General features: G+C 48.1%; 1 protein-coding gene and 1 long non-coding RNA gene across 3 annotated transcripts; one reads left to right on the top strand and one right to left on the bottom strand.

Moving 5' to 3' along the window:
- Positions 1-3242: 3242 nt before the first annotated feature.
- Positions 3243-19148, top strand: Actl6b (actin like 6B). Of its 2 annotated transcripts, XM_048433967.3 has the most exons (14): positions 3243-3354; positions 3761-3837; positions 4203-4368; positions 4665-4765; positions 12696-12793; positions 14067-14161; positions 14229-14335; positions 15570-15659; positions 15830-15891; positions 16346-16460; positions 16607-16687; positions 16784-16879; positions 17075-17161; positions 18922-19148. In XM_048433967.3, exons 1-14 carry the CDS (start codon positions 3330-3332, stop codon positions 19000-19002), a joined length of 1281 nt encoding a protein of 426 aa, XP_048289924.1. In that variant the 5' UTR covers positions 3243-3329; the 3' UTR covers positions 19003-19148. The 2 variants fall into 2 exon arrangements, with proteins under 2 accessions (XP_048289924.1, XP_085538772.1); XM_085682646.2 differs by lacking the exons at positions 4203-4368; positions 4665-4765.
- LOC146895472 (uncharacterized) lies at positions 17319-19276 on the bottom strand. Its single transcript, XR_014999442.1, has 2 exons — positions 19143-19276; positions 17319-17518 (listed from the first exon to the last, which is right to left on the bottom strand). It is a non-coding gene; the product is annotated as an uncharacterized LOC146895472 (long non-coding RNA).
- Positions 19277-19424: the final 148 nt, after the last annotated feature.

Here is a 19424-nt window from a genome sequence, read left to right as displayed (position 1 = left end):
GTGGTAGAGCACCTGCCTAGAATCCCCCAGTGAGGGGCTGGAGGTGTGGTTCAGTGGTAGAGACCCTGCCTAGAATCCCCCAGTGAGGGGCTGGGGTGTGGCTCAGTGGTAGAGCACCTGCCTAGAATCCCCCAGTGAGGGTTGGAGTCTGATTCAATAGTAGAATACTTGTCTGGATTTGATCTCCAACACCAACAGAAAGTGGTGAAGATATCAATAAACCATCACAAGAATCGTTCTCTCCTGGCCCCTATCCCCCCATCCCCAGTTTTCCTTTTATCCTCACATCTGCATTTTGGAGCATGAGGAAATACTGGCTCTGAGCGATGTCCCCTGTTTAGAAAGTACAGTGACAAACCGAGGGGTCACTTGAGGAAATCTCAGTCTCCCAGCTCCTGAGTCACCTCTCTACCCTATACTTTCCACCTCCCAGGGACACCTGGATCTGTCCCATCCAGGGATCCAGATCTGAAGTCAGACACAACTGGCCATGGTAAGTGCCTGTCACCACCAGAACCAATCAGGCAGCTTAACTCATCTAGCTTTTGGCTGGGAAAAGTGAGTCTCTTTCATAGTGAGTGTATTCATTACTTTTTTTTATTAGTTTGCTTGTTTTTGTTTCTCAATACAGGGTTTCTCCATGTAGCCCTGGCTGTGCTGGAACTCGTTCTGTTTGAGGCTGGCCTCAAACTCACAGAGACCCTCCTGCATCTGCCTCCTGAGTGCTGGGACCAACCACCACCAAGTGGCTATCTTGGTTACTTTTCTCCTTCCGTGACAGAGTGATAAATGAGGAAGGCAGCTTAGAGAAGATGCTGGGCTTTTGCTTCCACGGGGTAAGAGATTGTGATGACCTAGCAGGGCCATGGCAGCAGGAGCATGGCTTCCATCTGGAAACCTCAAAGTCTTCCTCCCAGAGACAGAGGAGCCACACTTCCCAATGTTCCCCAACCAGCCATCAATGGAAGAACAAGTACTCAAATGCCCAAATCTTATGGTAGACATGTGATTCAACCCTCCACAGTGGGCATCTAGGAAGGGGAGACATTTCCATGACTGCCGCAGTTCCCTCTTCCTGTGGCAACTCCGGCAGCAGGTGGGAGTGTGTCCAATGCTCACATGCCTTCAATGTACCTATGTGCACATATATTAGCACACGTAAACACATATACCTGGACACAAGGGTCACCTAAAGTCTCTGCACCACTCTGAGCTATCAAAGTCATTCCTTAACTGTTACTCTCAAAATTGATATGTCAATGGTTCCAGGGACCCACAAGAACCTAGGGAACCTTTCAAAAAATGAATTTTTTTATTTATTATGTCTACAATATTCTGACTATGTGCATGCCTAAAGAGGACACCAGTCCTCATTACAGATGGTTGTGAGCCACCATGTGGTTGCTGGGAATTGAACTCAGGACCTTTGGAAGAGCAGGCAATACTCTTAACCTCTGAGCCATCTCTCCAGCCCCCAGAAAATGAATTTTGTGTGCATGTGTAGTGTTCTGTATATATGCACTCAAGTGTTCAGTTGCACATGCACAGTGTGTGTGTGTGTGTGTGTGTGTGTGTGTGTGTGTGTGTGTGTGTGTGTATGAAGGACAGAGGTCAATGTCTAATGTCTTTTTCAGTCATCTTTTACCTTAATTTTTGAGATAAGATCTCTCACTGAACCTGGGGAGCATGGATTCAGTGAGACTGGCCAGCCTGCAAGTCCCTTGGAATCCTTCTCTCTCTACTTGCCCCCCACCATTACAAGCTGCCACACTTGGGTTTTTAGATGAGAGCTAAGGATCCAAACTCAGGTCCTTGTGTTTTGCCAACTGGACCTTGTCAACTTCTCTTTTCTCATCTGTACTTTCGTTCTTTCTTTTTTGAGATAAGGTTTCTCTGAGTCCTACATAGCACAGCTCACTTCAAACTTATTATCCTGCCACAGCCTCCAAAATGTTGCAAAGACAGGTATCTGCCACTACCCATGGGAAAGAGCAGGACTTCCTAGTGAACGATTTTAGACAACAGGCATCTGGGTAGGGAGGTGGATCAAGGCTCACTAGACTGCTGGGAGAAGGAGAAATAATCTTTCTTTCCCAGGCAAGAGTAAACCGGCTAGTTATTTATTACCAAATGGTCAACCCTGAAAATGTACATACAAGTAACATACAGACTGAACAGGTTATATTTAGGAATATATACCTATATACATTAAAAAAAAAGAGAGACCATGGATTTGAAAGAGCAAGGAGAGGTATAGAGAAGGGTCTAGAAAGGGAAAAAGAAAAGGATGCAATGTATTAGAATCTCAAAAATAAAAGAAACAAAAATAGGTTTGCTGGGCTGACCAAGTGCCTACATGTAAACATGTGCACACACATGCTATATTGTCTGCTATGAACAAGGTCAAGGACCTGGGGAATGGTGGCAGGAAAAAGCAAAAGGGAAGGGGCTGGAGACATGGACCAGTTGGCAGAGTTCATGTCTAATATGCATGAAACCCTAGGTTCCATCCCCTGATCCTCACAAACTGGGGTGTTAGTTAGCATAGACTTTGCAGTCCTGGCACTCCAGGTAGGTCAAGGTAGGAAGTCGAGGAAGGAGATCACAAGTTCAAAGTCATCCTCAGATACAGTGAGTTTGAGCCTAGCCTGGGCTACATGAGACCCTGATCCAAACAGGAGAAAATAAACCCGTTGTTATGACACCTGAGGCAGAGGTAGATGGGTTTCTGGAGTTTGAGGTCAGCTTGCTCTACAAAATAAATCAATAAGCCCAAAGACAAAGGTGGAAAGAGGGAGAGAGATGGAGAGGCATATTCCTCTGGTCCCTCTTTCGATCCTCCCATCTCCCCATCTCTCTATGATTGCATTTAGGCTGAATGCGGTAGACACTGGCTCAGAAGTCTGGGGGATGAACACCTTTGGCGACCCCTCCTTCAATTGCATTTTTTAAAAAAATTAAAAAATAAAAAACACTAAAGAAACGGGGGTCCCATGCCATCACGGGGTCCGTCACCCTGTGGAGTCCGAGTCTCCATCTCTTTTCTGCTTTCTCTGTGTCTTGAGCCAGTCTCTAGGATTCTTGCTGCTGGATCCTCACCCCCTCCCAACCTCGGCACGAAGAAGCCGCTGCCCCTTTAAAGCAACGGCCCCCAGCCGGGTTATTGTCTCTCTCCGTAACCAATCTGCCGCGCCGTTGGGGGCGGGGAACCAGCCTCCTGATTGGCCGCCGCTGCGCTTCGCCCCGCCCGGGATCCCGGGAGCTGTCCGGCCGCCTCGGTGCTGATCCCGCCGCCGCCCACGGGCCGCGAGCCGCGTTGAGAGGGCACTATGAGCGGGGGCGTCTACGGCGGAGGTGAGCCGGCCTGGGATACCGGGCTCTCGGCCTGGTCTACAGCCCTGCATCCCGAACCCGCGCGTCCCAAGCCCTGAGCATCCCTGGGCCTGTCACCTCCGTACTGCATCAGGTCCAGCCTGAGGTTTGGGTCTCCCACTACTTCTGCTTTCCAATCCTCCTGGGGTTCCCAAGCGTGCACTGCCTCCCGGGCCCTGGACCTTTCTTTTCCCTGCCAGGCCACTAGGCAAGAGGGAACTCTGGTGGCTTTGACCCTCCACTTCCAGAACGCCCCGAAGTCCAGGTGGATTTCCCACCTACTCCATGCTGAAGTTCAAACTGTGGCTATATCCCCAGACTCCTCTCCAAGCTATTGAGGGGGACAATTTGGGAAGAGATCTCCTCACACACCTGTCTCCTTGTACAGATGAGGTGGGAGCGCTCGTCTTTGACATTGGTTCCTTCTCAGTCCGAGCTGGGTACGCTGGGGAGGACTGCCCCAAGGTGAGCCTTCCAGTCCCCTCTCCAAATCCCTGGGGCTGGGACACCCTCTGCCGGGCGGGTCGGCTTACAAACAAGCTTGCACAGTTCATTCCAAATAGCTCACCTGAGTGGAGCCAGGGTAGGAAGCCCAAGGGTGGCTGAGGGCATTGAGTGCAGCTGGATGGAGTTGAACAAGGGACTAGAAGAGGTGATCCAGTTGGGCATAGTAGCACTCCTTTAATTCCAGCACTCGGGAGGCAGAGACTTGCGGATCTCTTTAAGTTTGAGATCAGCCTGGTCTACATAGAAAGATGCTTCATAGCGATACCCTGTCTCCAAAAAAGGAGGGAGTAACCTGGCTGCCCGCTCATGTTCCTCATTACCAGGCTGACTTCCCCACCACTGTGGGGCTGCTGGCCGCAGAAGAGGGGGGCGGGCTGGAGCTGGAGGGGGAGAAAGAGAAGAAAGGGAAGATATTTCACATCGACACCAATGCCCTGCACGTGCCTCGGGATGGAGCAGAGGTCATGTCGCCCCTCAAGAACGGCATGAGTAAGGGCCCCACCCACCACCTGGGAGCCACCCCACACGTAATTACAGATCTCCACACCCAAAGAGTCTTGCTTGCTCCTGCCCAAGTCCCAAGAACCTCCTCATGGCTCCCTACAGGGATATCAGACCAGGACCTCCTAGAATTCTGGAACTTAAGGGAGGGGGTGTTTGTCAACTGAAGTCGGACTCACCTACCTCTAGACTTGACCTTCCTCTCTCCTTTACTGCCTGTCGCTGACCCTTGCCTTCCTTCCCACCTTCCCATCTATCTCTCCACGCTGGTTCTCTGTCCCTAGTTGAGGACTGGGAGTGCTTCAGAGCCATCCTGGATCATACCTACAGCAAACATGTCAAGTCCGAGCCAAACCTGCACCCAGTACTTATGTCGGAGGCTCCGGTGAGTGGCTCATCCAGACCACATCCGACCCTGGGTCCCTGGTGACACACTTTTCACCATCACCTCTAGCTTGGAGCCGTCACTCTCAGTCACTTCACCTTCCTTTCCAGAACTTTCTTTCCCACCCTGTCATCTTCAACCACATGCCTTTCTCCCTGGCTTATTTTCCATTCCCTCCTCCTCTCTTCCAGCTCCATCCACTTCATTGCCCATTGTTGTTCACGCAGACTTAAATTTCTGGTCTATGTTATATATATATATACATATTACCAATGTAGCTCAATTGGTAGAGTGTGCTTGCTTGGTATGTACAGGCTCTGGGTTCAATCCCTACTACTTACAGAAGGAAAAAAGATTAAGACTGTAATCCCAGTGCTCAGGAGGTAGAAGCAGAAGTATCAGCAATTCAAGGTCATCTTCAACTACGTAATGAGTTCCAGGACCACATAAAGAGACTCAGTTTCAAAAATACACCGATTTCCTTGTATATATTTTTTGTTGTTGAGAATTTTAGCCATGCATATAATGTTTTTTATTAAATACACCCCATCCCCCCTCCAGTTCTTCCCTTGTTTCTTCTACCACTTTTGTCTCCCAACTTCCTATGCTTTAAAAACAAACAAAAAAAAAACTGAGTCCACTTAGTAGCATCTCTGTGTGCATGGGTGCAAGACCATCGAGCCTCATCTGTGAAGAAAGCTGTCTCTCCCTCTCCCATAACTATCAATCAACAATTGCTCAGCAGTTAGGGGTGGGACTTTGTGAGTCACTCCCTCAGCAATGCTGGAATTTCAGTTGACTTTTGGGGTGTTTTGTTTTTTGTTTTTAATATATGTTGGTTTTTTGAGACAGGGTTTCTCTGTAGCTTTAGAGCCTGTCCTGGAACTCGCTCTTTAGACCAGGCTGGCCTGGAACTCACAGAGATCCACCTGTCTCTGCCTCCCAAGTGCTGGGATTAAAGGCATGGACCACCACCAACCACCCTGCTTCATATATGTTTTATTATATATATATAATATTATTTATTATATTTGATTTATTATTTGTTTGTGTTGGGGGAGAGGTCAGAGGGCAACTTGCAAGATCCAACTCTCTCCTTCCACCATGTGGGCTCTGGGACTGAACTCAAGTTGTCAGACTTGGTAGCAAGCGTCTTTACCTACTGAGTCCTCTTACCAGCTCCATTTGTTTATTTTTGAGACAAAGTCTCCCTCTGTAGCTCCTACTGGCATCAAACTTGAGATCCTCCTGCCTCAGACTCCTGAGTGCTGAGCTTACTGTCAGACACTATCTGGATCCACTCCTTCCATATCTCTAAACCCCACACTTGAATGACATTAACGATTTAATGCATTTGTATGCATTTGCGTGTGCTTCAACTTTTCTGTGTACCTATCACATGCATGCAGTGCCATGGTAGCCAGCAGAGGGCATCAGATCCTCTGGAATCAAAGAGAAGCAGCTGTGAGCCGTCCATTGTGGGTGCTGGGAACTGAACTCAGGGCCCCACCAACCGCAGCAAGTCCTCTTAGCCCCAGAACCAGCTCTCCAGTCCCTTTATGTGCATTTTAAAATAATTTAAAACAATTGCATTTTAAAATTACATTTTATTATTTTTATTTTGCATGTGTGTTTAGGAGTGGGGGAAGTGAGTGTCAAGGTAAAGGTTAAAGGACGGCTGGCAAAGGGTCAGTTCCCACCTCCCAGCAGTTAGGTCTCCAGGATTGAGCTCAGGCTGCTTTGCTGGACCATCATGTCTACTCTGTGTTTGCTTTATTTTATGCATTATCCAAAGGTTCTCTACTATGGAAGATGAATATTTAGCTCTTTCTCTCCCCAACTGGTTATAGCATAAGTGTGTTCCCACCTTTAAGTACAATTGCATTTTATACTTAAAACAAACAAACAAAAAAGCAACTGGGTGGGTGCTGCATGCATTTAATTCCAGCATTCAGGAGGTGGAGGCAGTGAGATCTCTGTGAGTTCAAGGCCAGCTTGGTCTACAAATCAAGTTACAAAACAGTTAGAGCTGTAACTCAGAGAAATCCTGTCTCTTTTTTTTTTTTTTTAAAGAATCTGAGTTTATCCTCTTTTATAGCAGGCTAAAAGGGCTGAGTAAGGAATAAAACCATGGTTACTTTTGCATTTTTATGTAGCTTTTTCCCCCCAGATCTAAGAATTATTATGGTTTTTATTTTACTTGAATTTCTATTTATCAGGATAACTCTAAGTTACCTATCCAATATCTATGTATTTTCTTAAGTCACTAATTCCATGTTAATTTAGTCTTATTGAAGAAATCTCTTTCAGAGCCCATTCCACTTTGGCTTAAAATCGGGAAATAAAGCCAGGTGTTGGTGACACATGCCTTTAATCCCAACACTCAGGAGATAGAGGCAGGTGGATTTCTATGAGTTCGAGGCCAGCCTGGTCTATAGGACAAGTTCCAGGACAGGCTCCAAAGCTACACAGAGAAATCCTGTCTTGGAAAAAAAAATCAGCAAATAGCTGTTATACTAACATCTTCCTTCCGCATTACCTAGGAGGGTCTCTTTGTTTCTTCTGAGAAAAGTATGTTTATCTATTACTTGAGTCCTTTTCTTGATTCACTTCTTTGTTCTCATAGGGCAGGTCCCTCAATAACCACTTAGATCACAGGAAGCATTTCTTTTGAGACTTTGTATTGATAGTTTAGCTAGGTATCATACTCCAAGTTTGAAGACACTTTTCTTCAGATCTTGAAAGCATTGCCTTCTTCTGTCCTTGAACAGCTACTGTTTTATTGAGACGTCTAGAACCATCTTACTATTCCCCTCCCAAAAGTAGTTAGTTATCACTCCATCCTAAGTATTATGAAACTTCACCATGATATGTAATAATGTTTATTTCATTAATTATTCTGGAAGCCATTAGGCAAAGCGGTGGTGTCCCATGCTTTTAAGTCCAGCATTTGGGAGGCAGAGACAGGTGGATCTCTATGAGTTCTAGACCAGCCTGGTCTACAAAGCGAGTTCCAGGACAGCCAGGGCAACATAGAGAACCCTGTCTTGAAAAACAAAGAAACTAACAAAAACATAGAAAAAATTTGTTCTGTAAACCTTTGACTTTCAGTTAAGTGAAAAAAATTTATGTCATTTTCTTACCTTTGTGTGTTTCTGTGTTTCGTGTGTGTGTGTGTGTGTGTGTGTGATATTAGACATCAGAAGACAACTTGTAGGACTTGGTTCTCCTCTTTCACCATGTAGGGTCTGGGAATCAAATTAGGTCATCAGGCTTGGTGGTAAGCACCCACTGGCTCACTGAATAAGAAGTTTTAAATTGTGTTTTTACGATTTCCTTTTAATCTATCTCCTTTGTTTTCCCCTTTGGGAAATCCTACTACTTATCATTTGCAGTCCCTGAATGGGTCTCCTAATTTTCTTATATCTTCCCTTGTTCTTCATCATGACCCTTTTCTCTAATTTCCAAGGCTGTGTCTCGTCCAACCATTTGACTGCATTGCTCCTATCTGCTCCTGTATCCTTAATCTCTACAAAGCTCCTTTACTCTCCGTGAATCTTCTTTTTAATTCCTTTCCTCTTTTTAGATGACTGGGGTCTGAAAACATCTGAAGGCTATTTTTATTGTCCTGGGGAGATGCTGGCAATTGGAATTAGGGCCTCAAGCATTCTAGGCAAAAGCCCTACCACTGGGACACATCTCTATGAATGTTCTTCTTTGGAGCATCTTGTTCTTGTTTCTTGGATCCAATATCGTGTTTGTTTACTAAAGATATCACTAATTTGCTGTTAGGAATCTTCTTTCTCCTACACTGTTTTTTCCTGCCATGTTTAAGCATCCATCTTATTTCGGAAGATGCAAGTGGGTTGCCTGCTTTTGTTTAAAAGTGGTACGTCAGAAAAAAGAGAGAGCGAGACAATTCCTGTGTAAGGAGTATGGAGCTCACTGTGTTCTTTGCTATGGGACCGCTTGACAGAAAGCTTCTGAGGGAAATCTCTGCTTTGGCATCTTTATAAATTTTTAATTAAATTGAAACATTTTAGATTTTTAAAAATTATTTTATGTGTATGAGTGTTTTGTTTGTATGTATGTATGTGTATCACATGTGTGCCTGGCATCCTTGGAGGTCAGAAGAGGGTGTCAGATCCCCTGAGACTGGAGTTACCAATGGTTGTGAACTGCCATGAGAGTACTAGGAATTGAATCCAGGTCCCCCACAAGAACAACAAGTGCTTCTATATGCTGAACTAACTCGCCAGCCCTAAATTACATTTTAATTAAGTTAACTAAATTTGTTGTTGTTGTTGTTGTTGTTAATTTGTTTTTTGTTTTTGTTTTTTTGAGATAGGGTTTCACTGTGTAACAGGTCTGACTGTCCTAGAACTTGCTCTATAGACCAGGCTGGCCTCTACCTCCTAAATACTGAGACTAAAAGCATGTGCTACCACAGCCCGGCTTATTTATTACTATTAAAAATATTTGTTTTATTTCATAAGATAATTTATATTATTTTTAAATCATATGTACACAAATGTGTCCGTGTCTGGGTAGGCTCACATGTGTACAAATTCCCATGGAGGCCAGAAGACATCAAATCCCCTGGAGCTGCAGTTACAGCTGACCGTGAGCTGTCCCATGCGGGTTATGGGAACCAAACATGGGTCCTCTGCAAGAGCAGAAAACGCTCTTAACAGCTGAGCCATCTCTCCAGTCCGTTTTTTAATGTGATGTCACCTATTTCTACCCCAGAGAGGTGTCTGGTTGCCTGTTTCTTGGATCCTAGTGAAGGCATGGGGTAGGGGGTCCTCAAAATCCATGGTATTGCTCAGTTCTCGGTATGATGTTTGTCAAGGGCCCCACACCAGTTCAAGGACCCTCAGATTGATTCTTTGAAAAATCAACTAGGGAGCTTGAGTGGACAATAACCCCAGGAGATAGAATCTGATAAACAGTTTAGGGACCTATTACTTAAAAAATAGTTTACTGTGTGATCTGGAACTCATTATGTAACCTGATTTAGGCCCAAAGTCACTATCCTCCTCCCTCAGTTTCCTCAGTGCTGGGATTACAGGAATGTATCACTACAGCTGGATGCTTCTGTCCCTATACAGACAGCTGCTCAGGATAGTTCATGAAAACAGAATCACACAATATGACTTTTGTGTCAATATTCTTTTGGGGAGGAGATTGATGCTAAGAGGCCGGTGTGCTAAGCATGCCTTCTACCATGGAGCTGCATGCCTGCTGCATGCACCTATGTTTGTTTACTTAGGATTTTTATGTTATCCATGCCGTAATACTTATCAGCATTTTATTTTTGTTGTGGGTGAATAACACACAAAGACATACCACAGTTCACATAACCAGTCACCCATTCGTGTGTCCATCCACCAGTTCTTGGGAAAGGTGTTGCTACTGGCACTTGCGTGCCAAGATTTCCTCTAGTACTTGTGTGCATTTTTTAAAAAAGATTATTCGTCTTATTTTATGTGTTATTAGCATTTAGCCTACATGTATGTGTGTGCATCATGGGCGTGCCTGGTGCCTGTGGATGCTAGAAGGGAACATAGGATCCCTAAAGAGCCTACATGTATGTGTGTGCGTCATGGGTGTGCCTGGTGCCTGTGGATGGTAGGAGAGAGCATAGGATCCCTATAGATTGTTGTGAGCCTCCATGGGATTCCTATAGAGATCATTGTGTGTGTCCATTGGATCCCTATAGATCATTGTGTGTGTCCATAAGATCCCTATCGATCATTGTGAGCCTTCGTAGGATCCCTATAGATCGTTGTGAGCCTCCATGGGATCTCTATGGATCATTGTGAGCCTCCATAAGATCCCTATTGATCATCATGAGCCTCCGTAGGATCCATATGGATCACTGTGAGCCTCTGTAGAATCCCTATTGATCGTTGTGAGCCTCCACGTTTGTGCTGGGAAGCAAACCTGTATCCTCAGCAAGAGGAGCAAGTGTGCTTATCAACTGATCCTTTTACCCAACCTCTTGTTTTCATTTCTTTTGTGTCTATAACCAGGACTGGACTCACGGGGTCTTGTGGAGCTTCTCTATTGTATATTTTAAGGGACCAACAACTACATTCTGCAATGGCTGAACCCTTTTACAGCCCTACCAGAGATGAGAACTTTCCAATTACTCAATAGCTTGCTGCTTTCTAGTTTTTACATGGGGGGACATTTATTTGTGTATTGTGTATGTCTGTTGGCACCTGCGTGCCTTGGCACATATGTGGAAGTCAGAGGGCAGCTTGCAGGAATCGGTTCTCCATCTGCCATGTGGATCCTCGGATTGAACTCAGGCCACCGGGCTTGGCAGCAGGCACTTTCACCAGCTGAGCCGCCTCATCAGCCCCGCCTTTCTGGTTTTTAATTACCAACATTGCCTATGTAGGTGCGAAGCAAGACCTCATTATGCTCTTGATTAGCATTTCTCCAGTGACTAATGATGCCGGATTTGCATTTCCCTAGTGGCACATCTCTCCCTGTGCTTAGTGGCTTTTGTAGGTTTCTGTCTTTTAAAAATGGCTCTGTTTTCGCTGGGATCTTGGGAGGTGGAAAATTAGATATTTGTATTCAGTCTCCCGTTGTTCCCCAGAAACCATCTTCTCCTGCATCCTGGCGTCTGAGGTAATTAGGATGGGGGTGGAAACCTGGAAGCGGCTGAGGTGTGGAGGGCAGGGAAGGATGGAGACTCTGGATCCAGCCCTGCCCAGAACTCCTGTGTGGGACCAGGAGTAGCTCAGTTGGTAGAGACTGGGCTAGCATGCAGGAAACTGTGCCTTCCACTCCTGACACCACAAAAACTGCATGCCCACAATCCCAGTACCCAGGAGATGGAGGCAGGAGGATCAAAAGGTCAAGAACGTCCTCAACTAAGTATCAAGTTCAAGGCCACCCTGGGCTTTGTCTGAAAACAAAAACCAGGGAGGTGGCTCAGTTGGTGAAGTGTTTGCCCCAGAAGCATGAGGACCTGACTTCAGTCCACCACACCTATGTAAAAAGCTGAGTGCAGCAACAGAGACCTGTAACCCCAGCTCTGAGAAGATGAGATGAGAGAGTCCCTGGGGTTTGCTGGCTAGCAAGCCTAGCAGAATTGGTGCGCTCCAAGTTCAATGAGAGACCTTGCCTCAAAACCTAAGGTGGAGAGAAGCTGAGGAGGACACCTTATTCTACTTCTGGCCTCCCCATGCATACACATAGATGGACAGACAGATCCAGGCACACATGCACATACACTAAATAAATAAATATTGGAATAGATAATAATGGGAATCTTGGAATAAAAAAATAATAAATAAATGGAAAAATCGCATTCCTAACCAGCCATGGTGGGGTGTACCTGTTACACCAACACTTGGAAGACCCTAACAGGAAGATCAACAATTTGAAGCAAGTTTGGGCTACACAGCTAGGTCTTGTGTCAAAATAAAGTATGAAATGAAAGAGGGCTGAGGCCACAAGTCAATCACGCAGTGCTTGTCTTACATGCACCAGGCCACTGGTTTTAACCCCAAAATGACAAAATACAACCAGATAAAGTTCCTTATTTACATTGTAAAGTTGTATATGGACCAAGGTCCCTGACCTGTTTCCTAGCCTAAGCTATGTGTATATATTTATGTGCATGCATGTGTGTATGTAGCTTTGCATACGCATATGTGAAATGTATGTGAATATGTGTATGGGAGTGTTTCCACCTCTGTGCATGTTTATAACTGTTGAATCCATGTATCGGTTTACATACATACTGTGTAGGAATGTCTATATATGTGTGTTTGTTCCTATGAGTGTATCTGATGCTGGGCGTGCCTGTGCACATGCACATATGCATACGCACACTCATACTGACATGCACACGACACTCTGGCAGTGCCTCCATCTGCTCTCCTCCACCCCTGTGCTCTCTTCACAGTGGAACACTCGGGCCAAGCGGGAGAAGCTGACGGAGCTGATGTTTGAGCAGTACAACATTCCTGCCTTCTTCTTATGCAAGACAGCTGTGCTCACCGCGTATCCTATGGCTGGGACAGCTCTGCTGGGTGGAGGGCCAGGGTGGGGTGTGTGTGCGATGTGCTGAGCGGTGTGGCGCTGGGCCTGGTTCCCTGGAGATCACTATCTTGGGTGGGAAGATGTGTCTCTGCACCTTACTAGTGCCGAAAGCCCATAGGCTAAAGGCTTGGGACTGGGGGAAGGGGAGCAGGTCAATGGCCCTTCCCTATTCCATAGGTCAATCTCAGCAGGAGGAGTTGGGCCAAGTAAACATCAGGGACTGACTGGGACTGGACACAGAGGGAAAGGACATGTAGCATGGAGGTGGTTTCTTCCCAAATGGCCAGTTTGGGCCATTGTCCTTTTTCAGAATCAGTGGCACACTGAACTCTCTGCTAGGTATGGGGTGACAGGGACCTCAATTCAAGGAGTCCACAGGACACAGGACCACATACACCTGGAACCCCAGTACTCAAACAGCTTAAAGAGATGAATATTCAAGGCCTGTGCTACCAAAATCAAGAACGAGGGGCTTAGGGATGTGGCCCAGTTGGCCTAGCATGTCTGAGGCCCTGGTCCCCAGCGTCACAGAAACTGGATTAGGAAATCCAGACCTGTAATTCCAGCACTTGGGAGACCAAGGCAGGATGAATGTCTTTAGTTTAAGGCCAGCCTGAGCTACATAATGAGTTCCAGGCTAGACTAGACTACATAGTCTAGTCTACTATATGTGTGTGTTGGGGGGCTGGAGCAATAGCTTGGCAGTTGAGAGTACCTGCTACTCCTGTATGGGACCTGGGTTTGATTTCCAGTACCCACATGGGACAGCTCAGCTGTTACAGCAATTACCACTCAAATATGAAGACCAGAGTTTGGGTCCTCGGAAACCCACATATATGGCTGGTGGGCATGATGACATAGTCTCGTAAATCCAGCCTCAAGAGGTGGCAGCCGGCAAGAGTAGCCATATCAGAGAGCTCTGAATTTAATTGAGAGTATTTTCCTGAACGAATAAGGTAGAAGAGTGATCAAGGATGACTCTTGACATGAACATTGGGCCTCTGCATAAACACACACATGAACATGTGCACATGCATATACACACACACACACATACACACACATGTACCCATATGCAAAAAAATGAAAAAAGAAAATAAAAGTAAATCAAAGGCAGTATTTACAGACTAGGATTGACTTTACCCTGAGGAAACAGAGAGGGACCAAGGCCTGACGTGGGTCCAGATTCTCTCACCGTCTGCTACTGTCTCTTTGACTGACCCACCCATGCCAGCTTTGCAAATGGACGTTCCACAGGCCTGGTGCTGGACAGTGGGGCCACCCATACTACAGCCATCCCAGTACACGATGGCTATGTCCTCCAGCAAGGTAGGACCTTGTCAGGGCTCCAGGGCAGGCTGGGGAAGACTGGTTCTGACGCTGCCTCTTCTTTCAGGCATTGTCAAGTCACCCCTGGCAGGGGACTTCATCTCCATGCAGTGCCGGGAACTCTTCCAGGAGATGGCTATTGATATCATCCCTCCTTACATGATTGCAGCTAAGGTAGGACCTCTGCTGCGCCCAGAGTTGCCATCGACAGCCCTGGCATTGGCCTTCTACCCATCAGTCCCCTGACCCACAAGATAATGGAGCAAGTTCCCCGGAAGATCATGGATCCAGTTCCTCTTTTTCTGGAAATTGGGAAATTCAGGTCACGGCTGAGGCCATGCAGTCAGCTGAGAGCAGATACGTGAGGGCCAGTGGGGTGGGTTCTAGAGTCTGGCAAATCCAAATTCTTGAGCCAGACGTGGTGAAGCACGTCTTTAATCCTAACGCGTGAGAGATGGAGGCAGGAGGGTCAGGAGTTCAAAGTCAGCCTTGGGAGCTGACCAGGGGAGGCCAGCCTGAGCTACACAAGTCGTTCTCTCTCAAAAAAGCAAGCAAGCAAACAAGCAAACAGGGACCAGGGATGAGGTTCAGTTAACAAGGCCTTGACATGTAAGGAGTCTTGACTTGAATCCCCAGCATCACACCAATCCTGGCTGTATGAAGGCCAGCCTGGATGACATGAGCCCCATCTCAAAGACAAAACAAAACATCTGAACCAAAAATAAAACCCCAGGTTGAAGTCATTCCTCTGCCAAGGAAGAACCACAAGGCCCAGAGCATCATTTAAAAGCATCCCAGAGGGCTGGAGAGATGGCTCAGTGGTTAAGAGCATTGCCTGCTCTTTCAAAGGTCCTGAGTTCAATTCCCAGCAACACATGGTGGCTCACAACCAACTGTAATGAGGGCTGATGCCCTCTTCTGGCCTGCGGGCACACGCGCAGACAGAATATTGTATACATAATAAATAAATAAATATATAGATAAATAAGCATCCCAGATGAGGAAGGAAAGCTCCATTAACTACTGTTTTGAGGTGGGATCTCACATAGCCCAGGTTGGCCTCAAACTCACCATGTGACCGAGGATGATTCTGAATTCTCAGTCCTTCTGCCTCTCCCTCCTCAGTCCTGGGGCTGGGGCTGGAACCCAGGGCTCCCTGCACGCTGGGCAAATGCTCTACCCACTGCGCTCCATCCCTAGCCCCGGATGCAGGCAGGCCCTTCTGATCACGTCTGTAGTGTGTGCTTCAATGTATGGGACAGCTTCTCCCTACCTTCACTTCCCTGTCTCTGTCCCCTGACGGCTGGTCAGCTGCAGAGCGGGTGGGCGGCTGCTAGGGAGACAGATGTGCCAATGGGCTGGACAAGTGCCAGCTGGGGAAGGACGCTCAAAGACTGTGTCCTCACAGGAGCCTGTGCGGGAGGGAGCTCCCCCAAATTGGAAGAAGAAGGAGAAGCTACCTCAAGTCTCCAAGTCCTGGCATAACTACATGTGCAATGTAAGGCTGTAGCTGAAAAAAGCCCCTCCCCTCCCGCCGCCAGCCCCTGGTCCTCCGCTACATCACTAGAGGGGGGGGAGGGCATGACCGTGGGTGGACTGGAGCTGGGGAAAGGGAGGCTCGAGATGGAGACAGAGGGCAGCCAGACCTCACCCCTCCCTGCTTCTCAGGAGGTGATCCAAGACTTCCAGGCCTCCGTGCTGCAGGTGTCTGACTCCCCTTACGATGAACAGTGAGTAGAGCTGAGCACCACTGGGAGGGAAAGGGGGTACAACTGGTACTGAACATACTGCAGTTCCTGTAATGTCAGCACTCAGGGAGCTTGAGGCAGGAGGATGGAGAGTCCCAGGTCAGCCTGGCTTACAGAGCAGGGGGAGGGGCGCTGGGTTTATAGCTCAGTTCACCTGGTACACAAAGCTCCGGGTTGCATCCTCAGCACCACATCTACAGGTCTTGGTGGTACAAGCTTGATACCCAGCACTTGGGAGTCAGAGATAGGAGGAACAAGAGTTCAAGGCCAGCCTCTGCTACTTACTGAGTTGGGGGGCATGCCTGGGCTACATGAGATGCCATTTCAAAAACCAAAGATGGGGAGGGGCAGAACTGTGGTTCACGGGAGCCTCTCGAGCGCCCACCTGGCAGACCTGCATGAGCACGCCAGACAGCCTTGCTTCTCTCTTGGGCAGGGTGGCCGCACAAATGCCCACCGTGCACTATGAAATGCCCAACGGCTACAACACAGACTACGGCGCTGAGAGACTTCGGATCCCTGAGGGCCTGTTCGATCCTTCCAACGTCAAGGTTTGGCTGGGTGCTGGGTGCTGGTTGGGGTGGGGCTAGCTGGAATCTTGAATCCAGAGGTGTGGTGGGGGAGTCTGGGAAGGATGACAGGGGTTTGGGTGAAATGGAGGCAGAGTCCCCAAAATTCACATCACCTTTGTCCGCAGGGCCTGTCTGGGAACACCATGCTAGGAGTGGGTCACGTGGTCACCACCAGCATCGGCATGTGTGACATTGACATTCGCCCGGTGAGACCAGGACCTAAGGCTGGGTGAAGGGACTAGGGCTGACCTGGGGAAAGGGAAGGATGCTATTCTCAGGCTCACCCTTCTCTCTGCTCCCAGGGTCTCTACGGCAGTGTCATTGTCACTGGCGGGAACACTCTGCTCCAGGGCTTCACAGACAGGCTTAATCGGGAGCTCTCCCAGAAGACCCCGCCGGTAAGAGCCCACCCTACCCCACCCCACTCTGGGCACCTGGATTCCCACCCTGGCTTAGCTCTTCGAACCCCAAATCCCTCCTGATTCCCCTACATGGGAATGCTCAGGACCCTGCCTCTGTGGCTTCCTCCTGCCTACCTTGTCTGTCCCCAGGATCTAGATACCCGTTTTCCCCAATCCCTTTTCCCCCACCAGAGCATGCGGCTGAAGCTCATCGCCAGCAACAGCACCATGGAGCGCAAGTTCAGCCCCTGGATCGGGGGCTCCATCTTGGCCTCACTGGTGAGAGAGGGAAGGGGCACGCCACTGAGTATTTGGAGAGAAGACCCTGGGGGTTGTCCATTTTTATTCAACAACACGTACCTAGTCACACCTGTAATCCCAGCTCACTAGTGAGAGAGGGAAGGGGCACGCCACTGAGTAATTGGAGAGAAGACCCTGAGGGTTGTCCATTTTTATTCAACAACACGTACCTAGTCACACCTGTAATCCCAGCACTAGAGAGGCTGAGGCAGAAGGATTTCAAGTTCAAGCTAGCCTGGCCTTCATAGCAAGGCCCTGTTGCTAGAGAACAAACTGGGCTGTCATTCTTCAAGTGCCTTCCACCTTGTTTGTACCGGCTGAGACATAATCCCAGCCCTGAAAAAGAAAAAAAAAATGTTTTTTGAGAGAGTGCAATCAATGAGTGCTCCCCAAAGTCTGGGGGCCTCTTTGGGGTACAAATTGGGAAGCAGAGGGACTAAAGGCAGAGAGATTGGTGAGGATATGGTTTTGGTGAGGCAGCCATGGTCAGCAGTGAGCAGTGGGGACATCCTGGAATTTGGGATAGAAGAGTGTTTCAATGACAACAGGTGTGTCGTGCATGAATCTTCCCATGGTATGTCCTGGGATCTGTGGCATGACCAAGGGGACTATGCAGAGCGGGCTAGATGGCCTGTGAGCCTCAGGGATGTGCCTGTCTCTGCCTCCCTAGTGTTACTATGCCCAGGTTTTTAATGTGGGTTTGGGGGATAGAATTCATGTTCTCAGCTACACAGAGTTCAAGGTCAGCCTGTGTTATATGAGAGTCTGTTGAAAGAGAGAGGGGCTGGGGGGTGAAAACAGAAGGGGAAAAAGAAAGGAAGAAGGGAAGGGGAGGGAAGTAACAGGAAAGGAAGGGGGAGGGAGGTAACGGGAAGGGATGGCAAGATAGAGGAAGAAAGGGGAGGGAGGAGACTGGAGGGGAAGGGAGAGGAGGGGAGGGGCAAGACCAAAGGAGAACAGATCTGGGCAAAGCCTACGGGAAGACGGTAGCTCCCTGAGCTCAGTTAAGGGCATAGAAAGCTTAAGGTCAAGGGTATTCAGGAGGAAGTAGCCAAGAGACAGCTGGGTGTCTGAGTCTCAAACAAGAGACTGGAACAAATGAGGTCACCCAGGAAGGCTGCTTCGTGAGCTGGAGACACCAAACGTTCAGATGGAAGCAGAGCAGCCATCCGTGAGAACTCAGTGAGACCCTTCGTCAAAATAAAAGGCAAGGGCCGAGGAGATGGTTCAGTGGGTAGAGACCTATGTTCAGATCCCTAGAACCCACGTAGGACAGAGAGTGAGAGCATTTGTCTATAATCCCAGCGCTCTTATCGCAAAATGGGAGGAGATAGGAGCGGTTCCGAAGCTGACAGGTCATCTAGCCTCCAAACAGAGTGACAAAGGAGAGACCCTGCCTCAAAGTGGAAAGGAAAGGACTGACACCCAAGGTGTCCTCCATATGTACATGTTGACCAGTCATCGCACATGCAAACACAGGCACATATACATACTAACCAAGAATTTTCAGTCCCCCAATAAGTGACTGGGGTGTGCTCAGTGGTAGAGCACCTGCCTAGAATCCCCCAGTGAGCAGCTGGAGATGTAGCTCCTCCGTGCTAGAGCTGCCTAAAATTACTCCCAGTAAGGAGGAGGGATGTAGGCGAGAAATGCATGCAGGTAAGGAGGAAGAACGGGCGTGGGGGTGTAGAGGAACTGCCAGGGCTATCCTGACAGCTTATGTTGCCGCTTTCTCCCAGGGCACGTTCCAGCAGATGTGGATCTCCAAGCAGGAATACGAAGAGGGCGGGAAGCAGTGCGTGGAGCGGAAGTGCCCCTGAGGTCGACCCCTCCCCCTCCGCAAATACCCACCCACCCCCTCCACAGCGTTGTGGGGAGACGGATGCCAGAGGGGCGTTCTACCAGCCAGGCCTCCAAAAGCGCTGAACCCTCCATCTCCCACTGCCCTCTCCTCTCTTACCTATATCTTCTTAGACTGTGATGTTTCTGAGTTGAAATAAGCTAAAAAAAAAAAGTTTTAAGAAAATAAAAAGAATTTGCTCTTCTTGGGGATAGGGAGTGGGTCGCGGGGGTCTGGTGAGAGGTCAGAGAGAGTCACAGCTACATTTATGCTATGCTTGAGCACGAAATTCTTAGTTTTCAGGGGGTCAGGACCCGGGAAGTAACAAAACCGGAGGACTCTGCGGGTTGAGCGCTGGGCTGCCCCAAAAAAGGACATACGGGGGCGGGGCGATCCCGGGGG

This window comes from Myodes glareolus, chromosome 2 (genome assembly GCF_982192425.1).
Source record: "Myodes glareolus chromosome 2, mMyoGla1.1, whole genome shotgun sequence".
Taxonomy (NCBI): domain Eukaryota; kingdom Metazoa; phylum Chordata; class Mammalia; order Rodentia; family Cricetidae; genus Myodes; species Myodes glareolus.
This window is presented reverse-complemented; position numbering and strand designations above follow the sequence as displayed.

Coding starts and splice junctions, on each gene's coding strand:
- Actl6b (XM_048433967.3), top strand. CDS start 3,330: ATGAGCGGGGGCGTCTACGGCGGAG. Junction 4,369..4,664: donor GCCCCTCAAGAACGGCATGA/GTAAGGGCCCCA, acceptor CTCTGTCCCTAG/TTGAGGACTGGGAGTGCTTC. Junction 15,892..16,345: donor GACTCCCCTTACGATGAACA/GTGAGTAGAGCT, acceptor TCTCTTGGGCAG/GGTGGCCGCACAAATGCCCA.